General features: G+C 25.1%; 2 protein-coding genes across 3 annotated transcripts; both read left to right on the top strand.

Annotated features, from left to right (window-relative positions):
- The first annotated feature begins 13164 nt into the window (after positions 1–13164).
- Positions 13165–15129, top strand: LOC122854644 (F-box/LRR-repeat protein 2-like). The gene is made up of 3 exons (XM_044155910.1): positions 13165–13299; positions 13403–14239; positions 15118–15129. Exons 1-3 carry the CDS (start codon positions 13165–13167, stop codon positions 15127–15129), a joined length of 984 nt encoding a protein of 327 aa, XP_044011845.1.
- Positions 15130–16180: 1051 nt separating this feature from the next.
- LOC122847684 lies at positions 16181–21809 on the top strand. Of its 2 annotated transcripts, XM_044145498.1 has the most exons (3): positions 16181–16319; positions 20002–20453; positions 20557–21809. In XM_044145498.1, the coding sequence occupies exons 1-3, from the start codon at positions 16280–16282 to the stop codon at positions 21694–21696; spliced, it is 1632 nt and encodes a 543-aa protein (XP_044001433.1). In that variant the 5' UTR covers positions 16181–16279; the 3' UTR covers positions 21697–21809. The 2 variants fall into 2 exon arrangements, 1 of the variants encoding a protein (XP_044001433.1); XR_006373396.1 differs by lacking the exons at positions 20002–20453; positions 20557–21809 and adding an exon at positions 16414–16450.
- Positions 21810–22550: the final 741 nt, after the last annotated feature.

The following is a 22550-nucleotide window of genomic DNA, read 5'->3' on the forward strand; positions in this document are numbered from 1 at the left end:
TACAACTGACTTGGTTATTGGTGCTGATCAGGCAACTAAAAATCGTACAAATGGTATCATTTTACACATAATAATAGATAATTTGTCAATAATTAAAGCTTCTAAGTCAATAATTAAATCTCAATGGTTGGTTGTTACCATTTAGAGCATAGATTTATCCTTCAAACTAATTTAAGTTTATCGTATATCTTTCTTATTCAATACGCTTAATATTCTTTCATAATAATGTATTCTCAAAAACACATATACAAAATACGTCGTTGCCAAGTCGAAGATATTGTAGAGAAAGTTTATCGTTATTATTATTATAACTTTTTCTTCTATATTACTTTAAATCATAAAAAGTTAAACGTCTAGACATAGCTATGTATTACTATTTTTGTAAAAGAAAGTTTAATATTAATATAATAAAAATACTTTCTTAAATAATTTTTTGTATTAAACATTGTTTGTGTGGACATGTTATCAAGATGCATTAAAACGTGTACAAGTCTGCAAGTAAATAATAAAAATTAGAAACAAAAACTCTTTTTGTAAGAGTACAATTTTTATTACTTCAATATAAATTATGTGTAGTGAAATACAAATTATGAGTTTTACACTATTTTCGTTGACTGAAAAATTATTAAAATATTCCAAATTTAATTATATAAAATTGATAAATTTAATCAAGAAATATTTTTGACTAAATAATAAATATAAAACTTTTAATCTGGATTTGAATATGTATTGCAAAGTGATAATTTAAATATTTACTTGTAACTAAAATTTATTATTGTCGTAAATATTATTCCATTAATGTTATAAATAAATATTTAATTTTTTTATTTAAAAGAATGATCAATAAGTAGAAAGTTACTAACAATATTAGTGTTTATAATTCATTTCTATGTTCATTATATTTTTTAGAAAATAAAATGACTTATTAGAAAAATAAAAATGACAAAAGAAACTTTTAAAATAAACTATAATTTCTAAACGTAAAATTCAACAAATATATAATTCGAATTTTGAAGGATATATATATTTTTTTTTGACTCCAGTATAGTTTTTGTCAATTTCGAGTAGGAAAAATGGCCGTGTTCCGGGATAAATAATAATATTCCTCATTAAAGATTTGTAATAATTATTTAACATTTATCAACTTTATCAATTAACAATAATTATATTATTTTAATAATTGTTTATAAAAAACAAAACTTTAAAAAAAAAACTATGCTGGTAACGTAGACATCTAGCTGTGATCCCGCTACGTCAATGTTATCCATGTGCGTTTGTTTTGTTGATAAATTATATATGTATATAAAAAATACATATATACATATATAGATATAACAAGTGAATTGAGATAACCTGATATATTATCCAAATATCAATCAAATCCTGAATCCTTACATATATCAGACTTGTATGATCAAGAATAACAATAGCAAAATTAACGGTCAAACGTACAAAATTGTCTAATTGACATTTATCAATAAATTAATACATTTATTTAAAAATAAAAAAAGAAAGGATCAATTGAGGTAAATCAAAATTTATGATTTTAACAATTAAGTAAATTTATAAAATAAACACGTGTTTCAATTGTTGTATGACATTCAATATTATTTGACATTAAATATAATTTTATTGATGTTAATTTTACTGGTAATTACTGGTAAATCATCAATTATTATTTGATCTAATATATTTTAGAACATGCTTTTGTTTAATTTATTATTATCTGGTTGTAATATACATTTAAATTTATCATTAGTTTTTTAAATATATATTTTTTAGGATTCAATTAAAATGAGGCCAAAAAGAAAATGTGTTGCACGAAACCAACAAATCTCTGATGATGATGACAATAATAACAAAATGCCAAAAAGAAGATATGTTATGAAAGACCAACAATTCTCTGATGATGGTGACAAAAATAAAAAAAAAATTGTCATTAATTCACTGAATAACGACTCATTGGCAAAAATCTTTATGTTGTTGCCAATACCAGAAAGGATAGAAATGGGAGAAGGTGAATATTATTATCAAAATAAAGTTTCTTTTTTGTTAATAAAATATCAATGTTTGTATTATTATTTTTAAATTTGATATACGTTTTATTCTAGTTTGTACCAAATGGAAAGAGGCATGTCAACTAGCCTGGTATGACATTAAACAATACAAATGTGAATCATCAATTGGACGTTGTTATGATAACTGTTTGTTGACACAATCATACCTCGAGAAAATATTATCAAGATGTGGTAAATATCTAAAAGAGTTGTCTCTCTCAAATGTTTGTGATTCAAGTATCATGCCATTTGTTGCTGATCATTGTAAAAATTTAACAACCTTGGAATGTAAATTTGATGATAATGTCTTAATTAATAATGCTGACCACTTTGTTCAAGCATTTACACAATTGGATAAATTAAAATGCATTAAAATGTTACTAAACCATACTACAGAAAAAAAAGTAATTAATCTATTTGAAATAATAAATAGTCTCCCAGAAGAAATTAATGAAATTCACATAACTAATAAACGTTGGTGGGACAATAAACGAGCAGTTCTTTTCGTAAGTTAACTTGTTATTGAATACCCAACTTGTTGTTTATCACCAGTGACAAATAATACTATCAATCAAATAAATACAAATTATTTTAATAAATTTCTATTATTTTCAGACTTTAAATAAATTTAAAAATCTCCAAAAACTGACTGGCCTTCTTTAGACGAAGCTAAGAAATAGCAGAAGCAACAACACTTGTTCATCTTCACATTGAAGTATCTGATAAACACATAGAGTTTCCTCTATTCGATAAACTCGTTAATTTGGAATATATTCAAATAAAGATTAAAGGATTAAATGAAGACAAGAAAGTCTCTACAAAAGTAGTCAACACTATTTTCTGTAAATGCAAAAATCTAAAACATCTTGATATTCCAAGTGACTTTTATGATCTTGCTGAAATTCCTTTGACAAAATGGGAAAACTTTAAAAATTTAGAATATCTTAGCTTATCTTGTCATGATGTGTCACCTGACTTAGCAGATACAATTGTTAAATATTGCAAGAATTTAAAACACTTGAGCATGAATCCTTTATCCGATGTAGATGCAAATGTTGTAGAAAAGTTAACAAAATTCGAAAATCTTGAAAGTTTAGAGATTAATGATAGAAGCCTTGAAAAAGAAGTAATAATCGCAATTTCAAATAACTGTAAAAATCTTAAACGTTTAGAACTTGACGAATGCACAGTAGTATCAACAGATATTGATGGTGACGAACTTTCTTCTCCATCTGTTTTAAATGAGTTATCAAAATTACAATTTCTTGAACATCTAAGCTTGAATAATGTAGAAAATATTGATGATAATACAATTATTGCTATTGCTAATAATTGTAAAAACCTAAAAAGTTTGGGTATCCAAGGATGCAGTACCATTTCTGAAACAGCTCTCTTCGCTTTAACAAAGCTGAAAAATTTAGAAATACTAAAAGTAGGTTATCGTGATATTTCAGACAGCTACATTATCAGGTTAAAAGGATTAAAAGAATTTGATTGTGAAAGTTGCACGGAACTTACTGATGTTGGCATTATTCAGTTTATAAAAAATAACCCAGATCTTGAAGAGATCAATGCCTGTGATATAGAAAATATTACAACTGACTTGGTTATCGGTGCTGATCAGGCAACTAAAAATCGTACAAATGGTATCATTTTACACATAACAATAGATGATTTATCAATTCTTGAAGCTTCTATTTCAATAATTACATCTCAATGGTTGGTTGTTACTACTTAGAGCATAGATTTATCCTTCAAACTAATTTAAGTTTATCGTATATCTTTCTCATTCAATACGCTCAATATTCTTTCATAATAATGTATTCTTAAAAACACATATACAAAATACGTCGTTGCCAAGTCGAAGATATTGTAGAGAAAGTTTATTGTTATTATTATTATAACTTTTTCTTCTATATTACTTTAAATCATAAAAAGTTAAACGTCTAGACATAGCTATGTATTACTATTTTTGTAAAAGAAAGTTTAATATTAATAAAAAATAACTTAAAATAATTTTAATTAATGTTTGTGTGGACATGTTATCAATATGCATTAAAACGTGTACAAGTCTGCAAGTAAATAATAAAAATTAGAAACAAAAACTCTTTTTGTAAGTAGTAGTGAAATACAAATTATGATTTTTATACTATTTTCGTTGACTGAAAAATTATTGCAATATTCCAAATTTAATTATATAAAATTGATAAATTTAATCAAGAAATATTTTTGGCTAAATAATAATGATAAAACTTTTAATCCGGATTTGAATATGTATTGCAAAGTGATGAATTGAATATTTACTTGTAACTAAAATTTATTATTGTCGTAAATAATATTCCATTAATGTTATAAACTTATAAATAAATATTTAATTTTTTTATTTAAAAGAATGATCAATAAGTAGAAAGTTACTAACAATATTAGTGTTTATAATTCATTTCTATCTTCATTATATTTTTTAGAAAAAAAAATGGCTTATTAGAAAAATAAAAATGACAAAAGAAACTTTTAAAATCAACTATAATTTCTAAACATAAAATTCAACAAATATATAATTCGAATTTGAAGGATATAGATTTTTTTTGACTCTAGTAGTTTTTGTCGAATTTGAGTAGGAAAAATGGCCGTGTCCGGGATAAATAATAATATTTCTTATTAAAGATTTATAATAACTATTCAACATTTATCAACTTTATCATTAACAATAATTATATTATTTTATCAATTGTTTATAATAAACAAAACTTAAGACTACAGTCTACAATACAGTCATTGACAGTCATACAAACTATGCTGGTAACGTAGACATCATGTAAATGTAATCCATGTGCGTTTGTTTTTGTTGATAAATTGCATATAAAATATACACATATATATAGATATAACAAGTGAATTGAGATAACCTGATATATTATCCAAATATCAATTCTTATATCAGACTTGTATGATCAAAGATAACAATAGCAAAATTAACGGTCAAACGTACAAAATTGTCTGATTAAAATTCATCATTAAATTAATACATTTGTTTATAACTAAAAAAAGTCAATAAGGATTAATTGAGGTAAATCAAAATTTATAATTTTAACAATTAAGTAAATTCATAAAATAAACACGTGTTTCAATTGTTGCATGACATTTAATATTATTTGACATTAAATATAATTTTATTGTTGTTAATTTTACTGGTAATTACTGGTAATTATCTTCATTTGATGTACATTTTAGAACATGTTTTTGTTTATTTTATTTTAAAGTTTGTAAATACATTTTAATTTATCATTAATTTTTTAAATATAGGATATTATTTAGAATTTAATTAAAATGAGGCCAAAAAGAAGATGTGCTGCGAAAAACCAACAAATCTCTGATGATGGTGACAAGAATAAAAAAAAAGTTGTCATCAATTCACTGGATCATGACTCGTTAGCAAAAATCATCATGTTGTTGCCAATACCAGAAAGGATAGACATGGAAAGAGGTAAATATTATTATCAAAATAAAGTTTCTTTTTTGTTAATAAAATATCAATGTTTTTATTATTAAATTTGATACACTTTTTATTGTAGTTTGTGCCAAATGGAAAGAGGCATGTCAACTTGCTTGGTATGACATTAAAAAATACAAATGTGAATCATCAATTGGACGTTGTTATGATAACCGTTTGTTGACACAATCATACCTTGAGAAAATATTAATAAGATGCGGTAAATATCTAAAAGACTTGTGTCTCTCAGATATTTTCGATTCGAGGATCATGCGATTTGTTGGTGATCACTGTAAAAATTTAACAACCTTGGAATGTAAATTTGATGATAAATCCGTAATTGACAATGCTGATCACTTTGTTCAAGCATTAACACACTTGGATAAATTAAAATGTATTAAAATGTTACTGAACTATACTACAAAAAAAAAGACAATTAATCTGTTTGGAATAATTAATAGTCTTCCAGAAGAAATTAATGAAATTCATATACTTCATGAATGTTGGTGGTACGGTAACCAAGCCGTTCTTTTCGTAAGTTTTTATTGAATACCAACTAGTTGTTTATCACCATTGACAAACAATACTATAAATCAAATAAATAAAAATTATTTGAATAAATTTCTATTATTTTCAGACTTTAAATAAATTTAAAAATCTTCAGAAACTGACTTTACATGGCCTCTGTTTAAACGAGCTAATTCTTCGCGGAATAGCAAAAGCAACAGCACTTGTTCATCTTAACATTCAATTGTATAATAAACACATAGAGTTTCCTCTATTCGATAAACTCGTTAATTTGGAATATATTCAAATAAAGATTACGGAAGAAAATGAAGACGAGAAAGTCTTTACAAAAGTACTCAACACTATTTTTTGTAAATGCAAAAATCTAAAACATCTTGATATTCCAAATGATTTTTATGATCTTGCTAAAATTCCTTCGGCAGAATGGAAAAACTTAAAAAATTTAGAATATCTTACTTTATCTTGTTATGAAATACTACCTGACTTAGCAGATACAATTGTTAAATATTGCAAGAATTTGAAACACTTGTTCATGAACCCTATATGCCTTGATATAAAGGCAGATGTTGTAAAAAAGTTAACAAAATTGGAAAATCTCGAAAGTTTAGAGATGTATAATAGATGCCTCAGTGAGGAATCAATAATCGCAATTTCAAACAATTGTAAAAAACTTAAACGTTTAAAACTTGCTAAATGCACAGTAATATCAACAAATATTGATGATGACGAACTTTCTTCTCCATCTGTTTCAAATGAGTTATCAAAATTACAATATCTTGAACATCTAAGCTTGAATAAAACAAATATTGGAAATAATACAATTATTACTATTGCTAATAATTGTAAAAACCTAAAAAGTCTAGATATCGGTGGTAACAGTGAGGATATTACTGATACAGCTTTCGTTGCTTTAACAAAGTTGGAAAATTTAGAAATACTAAGAGTAAACTTTCATAATATTTTAGACAGCTACATTATCAGGTTAAAAGGATTAAAAGAATTTTATTGTGGTTATTGTTGGAATCTTACTGATACTGGTTTTATTAAATTCATAAAAAATAACCCAGATCTACGAAAAATCTATGCCTTTGGAATAGATAATATTACAACTGACTTGGTTATTGCTGCTGATCAGGCAACTAAAAATCGTACGAATGGTATCATTTTACACATATTAATAAATGATAAGTCAATAATTGAAGCTTCTAAGTCAATAATTAAATCTCAATGGTTGGTTGTTAGAGGATAGATTTATCCTTCAAATAAATTTAAATTTATCGAATATCTTTCTCTCTTATTTATACTCTTAATATTCTTTCATAATGTATTCTTAAAAACACATACAAAATACGTTACCAAGTCAAAGACATTGTAAAGAAAGATTATTATTATTATTATTATTATTATTATTATTATTATTATTATTATTATTATTATAAATTTTTTTTTATTTTACTTTAAATCATAAAAACTTAGATGTCATTGTTAATATTTTTGTGAAAAAAAAAGTTCACAAGAAAAAATTATAAACAAAAACTTTTTTTGTAAGAGTACAATTTTTATTACTTCAATATAAATTATGTGTAGTGAAATACAAATTATGATTTTTATATTATTTTCGTTGACTGAAAAATTACCAAAATATTCCAAATTTAATTATATAAAATTGATAAATTTAATCAAGAAATATTATTTTGACTAAATAATAAATATAAAACTTTTAATCTGGATTTGATTATGTATTGCAAAGTAATGATTTAAATATTTACTTCTAACTAAAATTTATTATAGCCGTAAATATTATATTCCATTAATATTATAAAATAATTTATTTTTTATTTCAAGCAATGATCAATAAATAGAGTTACTAGAAAGACTAGTGCTTTATGAAGAGTACAAGTACATTTCTATGTTCATTATATTTCTTAAAAAAAAAACGACTTATTAAACAAATTAAAATGACAAAAGAGACTTTCAAAATCAACTAAACTTTTAACTTCTAAACATAAAAATTCTACAAATATATTACATATTCGAATTTTGAAGTATATATATTTGTTTTTGACTTTAGTAGTTTTTGTCAAATGACCGTGTTCCGGGTTGTATAATATTAACATATTTCCCATTAAATATTCATAATAATTATTTAACATTCATCAACGACATTAATTAACAATAATTATGTATATTATTTTAATAATTGTTTATAAAGAAAAAACCCTTCAAAACAAAACTTAAGACTACAGTCTGAAATACTGTTATCAAAACCATGCTGGTAACGTAGACATCTAGCTGCAAACACGTTGACGTGCGTTGACGCGTTATTCCACCCGGGCATGTGGGTTTGTTGTTATTTGTTTTTTTTTTTTTTTGTTTATAATAGGTATGTATAACCTGTGAATCACTGTGAATTGAGATGATCATTAATCTGATATAGGTATGTACTTGTTGTCTATATATCAAATATCAATCCTTATCAGACTTGATAAAGCAAAATTTACCAAAGTTAGTCTGAAAAAAGGGGACACGGCATCAAATGTTTTTAAGGAAGAGTAGAGGAAAGCTTACATTCCCTTGGCTAAAAAGTAAAAACTAACTTTGATAAATCGTGTCATAACAATATCGTTTGACAGCAATATTAACGGTCAAACATACGAAATTGTCTAATTAAAATTCATCATTAAATTAATACATTTGCTTATAACTAAAAAAAGTCAAAGGATTAATTGAGGTAAATCAAAATTTATAATTTTAACAATATTAAGTAAATTTATAAAATAAAAATATACGTGTTTCAATTGTAGCATGACATTTAATATTATTTGACATTAAATATAATTTTATTGATGCGTTAACTTCACTGGTAATTACTGGTAAATCATCAATCATTATTTGATCTACATTTTAGTACATGTTTTTGTTTATTTTATTATTCTAGTTGTAATACATATTAATTTATTATTAGTTTTTTAAATATATATTTTTTAGAATTCAATTAAAATGAGGCCAAAAAGAAAATGTGTTGCAAGAAACCAACAAATCTCTGATGACGGTGACAGTAATAAAAAAAGGCCAAAACGAAGATGCGTTGTGAAAGACCAACAAATATCTGATGATGGTGACAAGAATAAAACAAAAGTTGTCATCAATTCACTGAATAACGACTCATTAGCAAAAATCTTTATGCTGTTGCCAATACCAGAAAGGGTCGAAATGGAAAGAGGTAAATATTATCATCAAAATAAATTTTTTTTTTTGGTTAATAAAACATCAATGTTTGTATTATTAAATTTTTAATTCAATACGTTTTATTCTAGTTTGTATTAAATGGAAAGAGGCATGTCAACTAGCCTGGTATGACATTAAAAAATATAAATGTAAATCATCAATTGGACTTTGTTATGATAATCGTTTGTTGACACAATCATACCTCAAGAAAATATTATTAAGATGTGGTAATTATCTAAAAGAATTGTCTCTCTCAGATATTTTCGATTCAAGGATCATGCCATTCATTGGTGATCATTGTAAAAATTTAACAACCTTGGAATGTAAATTTGATGATGATATCTTAATTGATAATGCTGATCACTTTGTTCAAGCATTTACACAGTTAGATAAATTAAAATACATCAAAATATTACTGAACCATGTGACAGAAAAAAAAGTATTTAATCTATTTGAAATAATAAATAGTCTTCCAGAAGAAATTAATGAAATTCATATACTTAATCTACGTTGGTGGTACGGCAAACGACCCGTTCTTTGCGTAAGTTGTTATTGAATACCAACTTGTTGTTTATTATCAGTGACAATCAATACTATCAATCAAACAAATACAAATTATTTTAATAAATTTCTATTATTTCCAGACTTTAAAAAAATTTAAAAATCTTCAAAAACTGGCTTTAGTTGGATTCTGCGTAGACCAGCTAATTCTTCAAGAAATAGCAAAAGCAACAGCACTTGTTCATCTTAACATTGAACTATATGATAAACACATAGAGTTTCCTCTATTCGATAAACTCGTTAATTTGGAATATATTCAAATAAAGATTGAAGGGAAAAATGAAGACAAGAAAGACTCTACAAACGTACTCAACACTATTTTTTGTACATGCAAAAATCTAAAACATCTTGATCTTCCAAATGATTTTCATGATCTTGCTAAAATTCCTTTGACAGAATGGAAAAACTTGAAAAATTTAGAATATCTTAGCTTATCTTGTTATGAAGTATCACCTGACTTAGCAGATACAATTGTTGAATATTGCAAGAATTTAAAACACTTGTGCGTGAAACCTCTATGCGATAATATAGAAGCAAATGTTGTAAAAAAGTTGACAAAATTGGAAAATCTTGAAATTTTAGAGATGAATAATGGAAGCCAGCTCAGTGAGGAAGCAATAATCGCAATTTCAAACAATTGTAAAAAACTTGAACGTTTAGAACTTGATGGTTGCACTATGTTATCAACAGGTATTGATGGTGACGAACTTTCTACTCCATCTGTTCTAAGTGAGTTATCAAAATTACAATATCTTGAACATCTAAGTTTAAATAATGCAGAAAATATTGAAGATAGTACAGTTATTGCTATAGCTAATAATTTTAAAAACCTAAAAAGTTTAGATATCGGTGGTGTCAATAGTGATTTTACGGAAACAGGTCTTCTTGCTTTAACAGAGTTGGAAAATTTAGAAGTACTACGAGTAGACTTTTGTTATATTTCAGACAACTACATTATCAGGTTAAAAGGATTAAAAAAATTTGATTGTTCTTATTGTCGGGATCTAACTGATACTGGTATTATTCAATTTATAAAAAATAACCCAGATCTTGAAGAGATTAATGTCGACGGTATAGAGAATATTACAATGGACTTGGTTATTGGTGCAGATCAGGCAACTAAAAATCGTACAAATGGTATTATTTTACGCATAAAAATAGATAATTTGTCAATAATTGAAGCTTCTAAGTCAATAATTACATCTCAATGGTTGGTTGTTACTAGTTAGAGCATAGATTTATCCTTTAAATTAATTTAAATTTATCAAAATAAACACATACAAAATCGAAGTCAAAGACATTGTGAATGAGACTATTATTATTATAACTTGTTTTCTATTTTACTTTAAATCATAAAAACTTAAATGTCATTGTTAATTTTTTTGTAAAAAAAAAGTTCAATAGAAAAAATTATAAACAAAAACTTTTTTTGTGAGAGTACAATTTTTATTACTTCAATATAAATTATGTGTAGTAAAATATAAACTATGATTTTTATACTATTTTCGTTGACTGAAAAATTATTAAAATATTCGCAATTAAATTATATAAAATTGATAAATTTAATCAAGAAATATTTTTGACTAAATAATAAATATAAAACTTTTATTCTGGATTTAAATATGTTTTGCAAAGTAATGATTTAAATATTTACTTGTAATTAAAATTTATTATTGTCATGAATATTATTCCATCAATATTATAAATAAATTATTCATTTTTTTATTTAAAACAATGATCAATGAATCGGGTTACCAACAAAATTAGTGATTTATGAGGAGTCCAAGTACATTTCTATGTTTATTATATTTTTCAGAAAATGAAATGGTTTAATAGAAACATAAAAATGACAAAAGAACCTTTCAAACTATAACTTCTAAACATAAAAATTCTACAAATATATAATTCGAATTTCGAAGTATATATATATTTGTTTTTGACTCTAGTAGTTTTTGTCAATGTCAAGTTGGGTTAAATTGGCCGCGTTCCGGGTTAAATAATAATATTTCCCATTAAATATTTATAATAATTATTTAACATTCATCAACAATATCAATTAACAATAATTATATTATTTTAATAATTGCTTATCAAGAAAAAATACCGTATAATTATTTGATAAGTATCAAAACCATGCTGGTAACGTAGACATCTAGCTGCGATCACGTTGATGCGTTATTCCATGTGGATACGTTACATATGTTTTGTTTTTTGTTTTTGTTTTTTTTTTCATATATAGCTTGTGAATTGAGATAGCCTGATACATCTAATTGCATCTAATATATCCATATTAAACATATCAAATATTTATCATCAATTCATAACAAACTTGATACGAGCGAGGATAACAAAAGCCAAATGAACAGTCAAACATACAAAATTGTCTGATTAAAACTCATCATTAAATTGATACATTTGTTTAAAAATAAAAGAAACCAAAGGATCAATAGGTAAATCAAAGTTTATATCATTTGAAAAGTAATAAAGTACATTTATAAAATAAAAATACGTGTTTCAATTGTTGCATGCGACATTCAATTTATTTGACGTCAAATATACATGTACATTTCAAAACATGTTTTTGTTTATTTCATTATTCTGGTTATAATACATTTTAATTTAACATTAGTTTTTTAAATATATATTTTTTAGGATTTACTTAAAATGAGGCCAAAAAGGAGATGTGCTGCGAAAAATCAACAAATCTCTGATGATGGTGACAATAATAAAAAAAAGCCAAAAAGAAGATGTGTCGTGAAAGATCAACAAATATCTGTTGATGGTGACAAAAATAAAAAGAAAGTTGTCATCAATTCACTGAATAACGACTCATTAGCAAAAATCTTTATGCTGTTACCAATACCAGAAAGGATCGAAATGGAAAGAGGTAAATATTATCATCAAAATAAATTTTTTTTTTTGTTAATAAAATATCAATGTTTGTATTATTAATTTTTAACTTTGATACGTTTTATTCTAGTTTGTACCAAATGGAAAGAGGCATGTCAACTTGCTTGGTATGACATTGAAAAATATAAATGTAAATCATCAATTGAACGTTGTTATAATAACTGTTTGTTGACACAATCATACCTCGAGAAAATATTATTAAGATGTGGTAATTATCTAAAAGAATTGTCACTCTCAGATATTTTCGATTCAAGGATCATGCCATTTGTTGGTGATCATTGTAAAAATTTAACAACCTTGAAATGTAAATTTGATGATAATGTCTTAATTGATAATGCTGACCACTTTGTTCAAGCATTTACACAATTAGATAAATTAAAATGCATTAAAATGTTACTGAACTATACGACAGAAAAAAAAGCAGTTAATCTATTTGAAATAATTAATAGTCTTCCAGAAGAAATTAATGAAATTCATATACTTTATAAATATTGGTGGTTTAACAGTAAACCAGCAGTTCTTCTCGTAAGTTGTTATCGACTACCGACTAGTTGTTTATCACCAGTGACAAACAATACTATCAATCAAATAAATACAAATTATTTTAATAAATTTCTATTATTTTCAGGCTTTAAATAAATTTAAAAATCTTCAAAAACTGACTTTACGTGGCTTCTGCGCAGACGAGCTAATTCTCCAAGAAATAGCAGAAGCAACAACACTTGTTCATCTCAACATTGAACTACATGACGAACACATAGACTTTCCTCTATTCGATAAACTCGTTCATTTGGAATATATTCACATAGAGATTGAAAAAGGAGATGAAGACAAGAAAGCCTCTGCAAAAGTAGTCAACACTATTTTTTGTAAATGCAAAAATCTAAAACATCTTGATATTCCATATTACTTTTATGATCTTGCTGAAATTCCTTTGGCAGAATGGGAAAAATTTAACAATTTAGAATATCTTACTTTAACTTGTTATGAAATACTACCCGACTTAGCAGATACAATTGTTAAATATTGCAAGAATGTAAAACATTTGTTCGTGAACCCTATATGTCATTTTATACAGACAAATGTTGTAAAAAAGTTTACAAAATTAGAAAATCTTGAAAGTTTCATAATAAATCATCAGTACTTTGAGTTCACTGAGGAATCAATAATTGCAATTTCAAACAATTGTAAAAAACTTAAACATTTAGAACTTGCTGATTGTCATATAGTACCATCTATTGATGGTGACGAACTTTCATCTCCATCTGTTTTAAATGAGTTATCAAAATTACAATATCTTGAACATCTAAACTTAAGTGGGGCGGATAATACTGATGATGATACAATTATTGCTATTGCTAATAATTGTAGAAACCTAAAAAGTTTGGATATTCATGGATGCAATATGATTACTGAGACGGCTCTCGTTGCGTTAACAAAGTTGAAAAATTTAGAAATACTAAACGTACGTTTTCTTTATATTTCAGACAGCTTCATTATCAGGTTAAAAGGATTAAAAGAATTTGATTGTGATAGTTGCAAGAAGCTTACTGATGTTGGTATTATTCAATTTATAAAAAATAACCCAGATCTTGAAAATATTTATGCCAACGATATAGATAATTTTACTATTGACTTGGTTATTGGTGCTGATCAGGCAACTAAAAATCGTACAAATGGTATCGTTTTACACATAATAATGGATAATTTCTCAATAATTGAAGCTTCTAAGTCAATAAATAAATCTCAATGGTTGGTTGTTAGAGCATAGATTTGTCCTTCAAACTAATTTAAATTTATCTTATATCTTTCTTATTTATACGCTTAATATTCTTTCATAATGTATCCTTAAAAATACATACAAAATATGTTACCAAGTCAAAAACATTGTAAAAGATTATTATAATCATTATTATAACTTTTTTTTTATTTTACTTTAAATCATAACAAGTTAAATGTCTAGACATAGCTATGCATTAATATTTTTGTAAAACAAAGTTCAATAATGAAAATACTTTCTTAAATAATTTTTTGTTTCAATAAACATTAGATCTATAATAAAAATTAGAAACAAAAACTTTTTTTGTAAGAGTACAATTTTTATTACTTCAATATAAATTATGTGTAGTGAAATACAAATTATGATTTTTATACTATTTTCGTTGACTGAAAAATTATTAAAATATTCCAAATTGAATAATAAATATTTAACTTTTAATCTGGATTTTAATATATATTGCAAAGTGATGAATTGAATATTTACTTGTAACTAAAATTTATTATTGTCGTAAATATTGTATTTCATTAATATTATAAATAAATATTTAATTTTTTATTTAACAGAATGATCAATAAGTAGAAAGTTACTAACAATATTAGTGTTTATAATTCATTTCTATGTTCATTATATTTTTTAGAAAATAAAATGACTTATTAGAAAAATAATAATGACAAAAGAAACTTTTAAAATGAAATCAACTATAATTTCTAAACACAAAATTCAACATATATATAATTCGAATTTTAAAGGATATATATTTTTTTTTGACTCTAGTAGTTTTTGTCAAATTTGAGTAGGAAAAATGGCCGCGTTCCGTAATAAATAAAAATATTTCCCATAGAAAATTTATAATAATTATTTAACATTTATAAACAATATCAATTAACAATAATTATTCATTATATTATTTTAATAATTGTTTATAAAAAAACAAAACTTAAGAGTACTCTACAATACAGTCATAAAAACTATGCTGGTAACGTAGACATCTAGCTGCGATCACGCTATTGTAAATGTAATCCATGTCACATGTGCGTTTGTTTTTGTTGATAAATTGCATATAAAATATACACATATATGTATATAGATATAACAAGTGAATTGAGATAACCTGATATATTATTGTAAATCCAAATATCAATCCTTATATCAGACTTGTATGATCAAGGATAACAATAGCAAAATTAACGGTCAAACGTACAAAATAGTCTAATTGAAATTTATCAATAAATTAATCTATTTATTTTAAGATAAAAAAAATCAAAAGAAAAATTGAGGTAAATCAAAATTTATAATTTTAACAATTTAGTAAATTTATACAATAAACACTTGTTTTAATTGTTGCATGACATTCAATATTATTTGACATTGAATATAATTTTATTGATGTTAATTTTACTAGTAATTACTGGTAAATCATCAATTATTATTTGATCTAATATATTTTAGAACTTGTTTCTGTTTATTTTATTATTATCTGGTTGTAATATACATGTAAATTTATCATTAGTTTTTTAAATATACATTTTTTAGAATTCAATTAAGATGAGGCCAAAAAGAAAATGTGTTGCAAGAAACCAACAAATCTCTGATGAAGGTGACAATAATAAAAAAAGGCTAAAAAGATGTGTTGTGAAAGACCAACAAATCTCTGATGATGGTGACAAGAATAAAAAAAAAGTTGTCATCAATTCACTGGATCATGACTCGTTAGCAAAAATCTTTATGCTGTTGCCAATACCAGAACGGATAGAAATGGAAAAAGGTGAATATTATTATCAAAATGAATTGTTTTTTTTTGTTATTAAAATATCAATGTTTGTATTATTAATTTTTTAATTTGATACGTTTATTTCTAGTTTGTACCAAATGGAAAGAGGCATGTCAACTAGCTTGGTATGACGTTAAAAAATACAAATGTGAACCATCAATTGGACGTTGTTATGATAACCGTTTGCTAACACAATCATACCTTAAGAAAATATTATTAAGATGTGGTAAATATCTAAACGAATTGTTTCTCTCAGATGTCTTCGATTCAAGGATCATGCCATTTGTTGGGGATCATTGTAAAAATTTAACAACCTTGGAATGTAAATTTGATGATAATATCTTAATTGATAATGCTGATCACTTTGTTCAAGCATTTACACAATTGGATAAATTAAAATGCATTAAAATGTTACTGGACTATATTACGACAAGAAAAAAAGTATATAATCTATTTGAAATAATAAATAGTCTTCCAGAAGAAATTAATGAAATTCATATATTTAATCTACGTTGGTGGTACGGCAAACGAACCGTTCTTTGCGTAAGTTGTTATTGAATACCAACTAGTTATGTTTATCACCAGTGACAAACAATACTATCAATCAAATAAATACAAATTATATGAATAAATTTCTATTATTTTCAGACTTTAAAAAAATTTAATAATCTTCAAAAACTGACTTTAGTTGGATTCTGCGTAGACGAGCTAATTCTTCGAGAAATAGCAGAAGCAACAACACTTATTCATCTTAACATTAAAATATATGATAGACTCATAGAGTTTCCTCTATTCGATAAACTCGTTAATTTGGAATATATTCAAATAATAATTAATGAAGGAAATGAAGACAAGAAAGTCTCTACAAAAGTACTCAACACTATTTTTTGTAAATGCAAAAATTTAAAACATCTTGATATTCCAAATAACTTTTATGATCTTGCTAAAATTTCTTTAGGAAAGTGGGAAAACCTTAAAAATTTAGAGTATCTCACTTTATCTTGTTATGAAGTATCACCTGACTTAGCAGATACAATTGTTAAATATTGCAAGAATTTAAAACACTTGTGCGTGAAACCTGTATGCGAGAATATAGAAGCAAATGTTGTAAAAAAGTTGACAAAATTGGAAAATCTTGAAATTTTAGAGATGAATAAGGGATGCCAGCTTAGTGAGGAAGCAATAATCGCAATTTCAAACAATTGTAAAAAACTTGAACGTTTAGAACTTGATGAATGCACTATATTATCAACAGGTACTGATGGTGACGAACTTTCTTCTCCATCTGTTTTAAGTGAGCTATCAAAATTACAATATCTTGAACATCTAAGCTTAAATAATGCAGAGAATATTGGAGAAAATACAGTTATTGCTATAGCTGATAATTTTAAAAACCTAAAAAGTTTAGATATTGGTGGTAATAATAGTGATATTACCGAAACAACTCTCCTTGCTTTAACAAAGTTGGAAAATTTAGAAATACTACGAGTAGACTTTCGTGATATTTCAGACAACTATATTATCAGGTTAAAAGGATTAAAAAAATTTGATTGTGAATATTGTCAGGATCTCACTGATACTGGTATTATTCAATTTATAAAAAATAACCCAGATCTTGAAGAGATTAATGTCGCCTGTATAGATAATATTACAATGGACTTGGTTATTGGTGCAGATAAGGCAACTAAAAGTCGTACAAATGGTATCATTTTACACATATTAACAGATGATTCGTCAATAATCGATGCTTATAAGTCAATAATTGAATCTCAATGGTTGGTTGTTACTTATTAAAGCATAGATTTATCCTTCAAATTAATTTAAGTTTATTGGATCTCTTCCTCTCTTATTCATACGCTTAATATTTTTCCATCATGTATTCTTAAAATAAACACGTACAAAATACGTTATCAAGTCAAAGACATTATAAAGAAGACTATTATTATTATAACTTGTTTTCTATTTTACTTCAAATCATAAAAACTTAAATGTCATTGTTAATATTTTTATAAAAAAGAAGTTCAATAGAAAAAATTATAAACAAAAACTTTTTTTGTAAGAGTACAATTTTTATACTTTAATTCAAATTATGTGTAGTGAAATTAAAGTTGTAAGTTTTACACTATTTTCGTTGACTGAAAAATTATTAAAATATCCCAAATTGAATGATATAAAATTGATAAATTAATCAATATTATTTTTGACTAAATAATAAATATAAAACTTTTAATCTGGATTTGAATATGTATTGCAAAGTGATGATTAAAATATTTACTTGTAACAAGAATTTTTTATTGTCGTAAATATTATTCTATTAATGTTATAAATAAATCATTAATTTTTTTATTTGTACAATGATCAATAATTAGAGTTACCAACAAAATTATTGCTTTATAAGGTACAATTTTATGTTCCTTATATTTTTCAGAATATGAGATGACTTATTAAGAAAATAAAAATGACAAAAGAAATTTTGAAAATCGTCTAAACTTTTAACTTCTAAACATAAAATTCAACAAATATATAATTCGAATTTTGAAGGATATATATTTTTTTTTGACTCTAGTAGTTTTGGTCAATTTCAAGTAGGGAAAATGGCCGTGTTCCGAGTTAAATAATAATATTTTCCATTTAATATTCATAATAATTATTTAACATTCATCAACAATATCAATTAACAATAATTATATGATTTTAATAATTGCTTATCAAGAAAAAATAATTATATAATTATTTGATAAGTATCAAAACCATGATGGTAACGTAGACATCTAGCTGCGATCACGTTGATGCGTTATTCCATGTGGGCATGTGGGTTTGTTATTTGTTTTTTTTTTTGTTTATATATATGGGTATAACCTGTGAATCACTGTGAATTGAGATAATCTGATATACTTATTATCAAAATTAATCCTTATCAGATTTGATAAAGCAAAATTTACCAAAGTTAGTCTGGAAGAAGGGGACACGGCATCAGATGTTTTTAAGGAAGAGTAGGAGAAAGCTTATTCCGTTGTCTAAAAACTAACTTGGGTAATTCGTGTCATAACAAAATCCTTGGATAACAATAGCAAAATTAACGGTCAAATATACAAAATTGTCTAATTGAAATTCATTAATAGATAAATACATTTATTTAAAAATAAAAAAAAATCAAAGGATCAATTGAGGTAAATCAAAATTTTTAACAATTAAGTACATTTAGCAAAAATAAACACTTGTTTCAATTGTTGCATGACATTCAATATTATTTGACATTCAATATAATTTTATTGATGTTAATTTTACTGGTGATTAGTGGTAAATCATCAACCTTTATTTGATCTACATTTTAAAACATGTTTTTGTTTATTATTCTAGTTGTAATATACATTCAAATTTGTCATTAGTTTTTTAAATATATATTTTTTAGAATTAACTCAAAATGAGACCAAAAAGAACATGTGTTGCAAAAAACCAACAAATCTCTGATGATAGTGACAAAAATAATAGAAAAGTTGTCATCAATTCACTGAATAACGACTCATTAGCAAAAATCTTTATGCTGTTGCCAATACCAGAAAGGATAGACATGGAGGAAGGTGAATATATTATCATCAAAATAAAGTTTCTTTTTTGTTAATAAAATATCAAAGTTTGTACTATTAATTTTTAAATTTGATACTTTTAATTGTAGTTTGTACCAAATGGAAAGAGGCATGTCAACTAGCTTGGTATGACATTAAAAAATACAAATGTGAATCATCAATTGGACGTTCTTATGATAACCGTTTGTTGACACAATCATACCTTAAAAAAATATTATTAAGATGTGGCAATTATCTAAAAGAATTGTCTCTCTCAGATATTTTCGATTCAAGTATCATGCCATTTGTTGGTGACCACTGTAACAATTTAACATCCTTGGAATGTAAATTTGATGATAATATCTTAATTGATAATACTGAACACTTTGTTCAAGCATATACACAATTGGATAAATTAAAATGCATTAAAATGTTACTGGACCAGACGACAGCGGAAAAAGCAGTTAATCTATTTGAAATAATTAATAGTCTTCCAGAAAAAATTAATGAAATTCATATACTTTATGAATATTGGTTTCATTGTGAACGAGCAGTTCTTTTTGTAAGTTGTTACTGAATACCAACTAGTTGTTTATCATCAGTGACGAACAATACCATCAATCAAATAAATACAAATTATTTTAATAAATTTCTATTATTTTCAGACTTTAAAAAGATTCAAAAATCTTCAAAAACTGACTTTGCATGGCTTCTGCGTAGACGAGCTAATTCTTCAAGAAATAGCAGAAGCAACAACACTTGTTCATCTTAAAATTGAATTCTATAATACACACATAATGTTTCCTCTATTCAATAAACTCGTTAATTTGGAATATATTGAAGTAGAGATTCAAAGAGCCGGTAAAAAGACGAAAGGCTCTACAAAAGTACTCAACACTATTTTTTGTAAATGCAAAAATCTAAAACATCTTGATATTTCAAATTACTTTTATGATCTTGCTAAAATTCCTTTAGAAGAATGGAAAAACTTTAAAAATTTAGAATATCTTACTTTATCTTGTTATGAAGTATCACCTGACTTAGCAGATACAATTGTTGAATATTGCAAAAATTTAAAACACTTGTGCGTGAAACCTGTACGCGATATTATAAAAGCAAATGTTGTAAAAAAGTTATCAAAATTGGAAAATCTTGAAAGTTTAGAGATGAATAATAGTTGCCAGCTCAGTGAGGAGGCAATAATCTCAATTTCAGACAATTGTAAAAAACTTGAACGTTTAGAACTTGATGGTTGCACTATATTATCAACTATTGATGGTGAGGAACTTTCTTCTCCATCTGTTTTAAATGAGTTATCAAAATTACAATATCTTGAACATCTAAGCTTGAATGATGTAGAAAATATTGATGATCATACAATTCTTGCTATTGCTAATTATTGTAAAAACCTAAAAAGTTTAGGTATCCAAGGAGGCAGTACGATTTCTGAAACAGCTCTCGTTGCTTTGACAAATTTAGAAAAATTGGAAATACTAAACGTAGGTTCTCGTGATATTTCAGACAACTTCATTATCAGGTTAAAAGGATTAAAAAAATTTAATTGTGATAATTGCGAAAAACTTACTGATGTTGGTGTTATTCAATTTATAAAAAATAACCCAGATCTTGAAAATATTTATGTCAACGATATAGATAATATTACAACTAACTTGGTTAGTGGTGCTGATCAGGCGACTAAAAATCGTACCACTGGTATAATTTTACACATAGAAATAAATGATTCGTCAATAATTGAAGCTTCTAAGTCAATAGTTACATCACAATGGTTGACTGTTACTGATTAGAGCATAGATCTATCTAGATCTCTTCTTCAAATTAATTTAAATTTATCGTATATCTTTCTTATTTGATCCGCTTAATGTCTTTCTATAATGTATTTTTACAAACACATACAAAATACGTTACCAAGTCAAAGACATTGTAAAAGAATATTATTATTATCATTATTATTATTAAAACTATTATTATAACTTGTTTTCTATATTACATGAAATCATTAAAATTCAACTGTTAATTTTAATATTTTTGTAAAACAAAGTTCAATAATAAAAATACTTTCTTAAATAATTATTTGTATTGAACATTTTTTGTATGAACATATTATCAATGCATTTAAACACTTTAAATAATAGAAAGTAGAAACAAAATTTTTTTTATTTATTTGAGAAAATATTGCCGAGTAATGAATTCAGACTACGAATAATTTTATTTAGTTACATCCTTTTCTTGAAAACAATAGCCAACAGCTTGTCTATTCATCAATTATAGCTGAGAAAAGGATTCTAGGACTAATCTTTTACAGAATTTTAATCTACCCAAAAAATTAAACAAATAAATTTTAACCAGTTGAAAAAATAATTTTACATTTATAAACAAATCATTGTAAGTTTTTTATTTTTTTTTACAAGAAAAAAATTGTAGACATATAAATACATTGTTTATAAATACACGGTAAATAGACGAAATATTTTATTTTTCTATTTTTAAAAATAGTGTATATCTAGATCAGTATATCGATATATTTATAATTATTAAAATTAGACTTGAAAAAAACATCTGATAACGCTAATGATTTAAAAATATCATCACGATCTTCAAAAGATACATAAACAAATATTGGTTTTTTATGATCCCGAGT

Source organism: Aphidius gifuensis, linkage group LG1 (assembly GCF_014905175.1).
Source record: "Aphidius gifuensis isolate YNYX2018 linkage group LG1, ASM1490517v1, whole genome shotgun sequence".
Classification (NCBI taxonomy): domain Eukaryota; kingdom Metazoa; phylum Arthropoda; class Insecta; order Hymenoptera; family Braconidae; genus Aphidius; species Aphidius gifuensis.

Bases quoted from the DNA above. Each gene is read 5' to 3' on its own strand.
- LOC122854644 (XM_044155910.1), top strand. From the start codon at position 13,165: ATGTTACTGAACTATACGACAGAAAAAAAAGCAGTTAATCTATTTGAA. The intron at 13,300-13,402 runs GTAAGTTGTTAT...TATTATTTTCAG, and splicing joins GTAAACCAGCAGTTCTTCTC to GCTTTAAATAAATTTAAAAA.
- LOC122847684 (XM_044145498.1), top strand. From the start codon at position 16,280: ATGCTGTTGCCAATACCAGAACGGATAGAAATGGAAAAAG. The intron at 16,320-20,001 runs GTGAATATTATT...TTTTAATTGTAG, and splicing joins ACGGATAGAAATGGAAAAAG to TTTGTACCAAATGGAAAGAG. The intron at 20,454-20,556 runs GTAAGTTGTTAC...TATTATTTTCAG, and splicing joins GTGAACGAGCAGTTCTTTTT to ACTTTAAAAAGATTCAAAAA.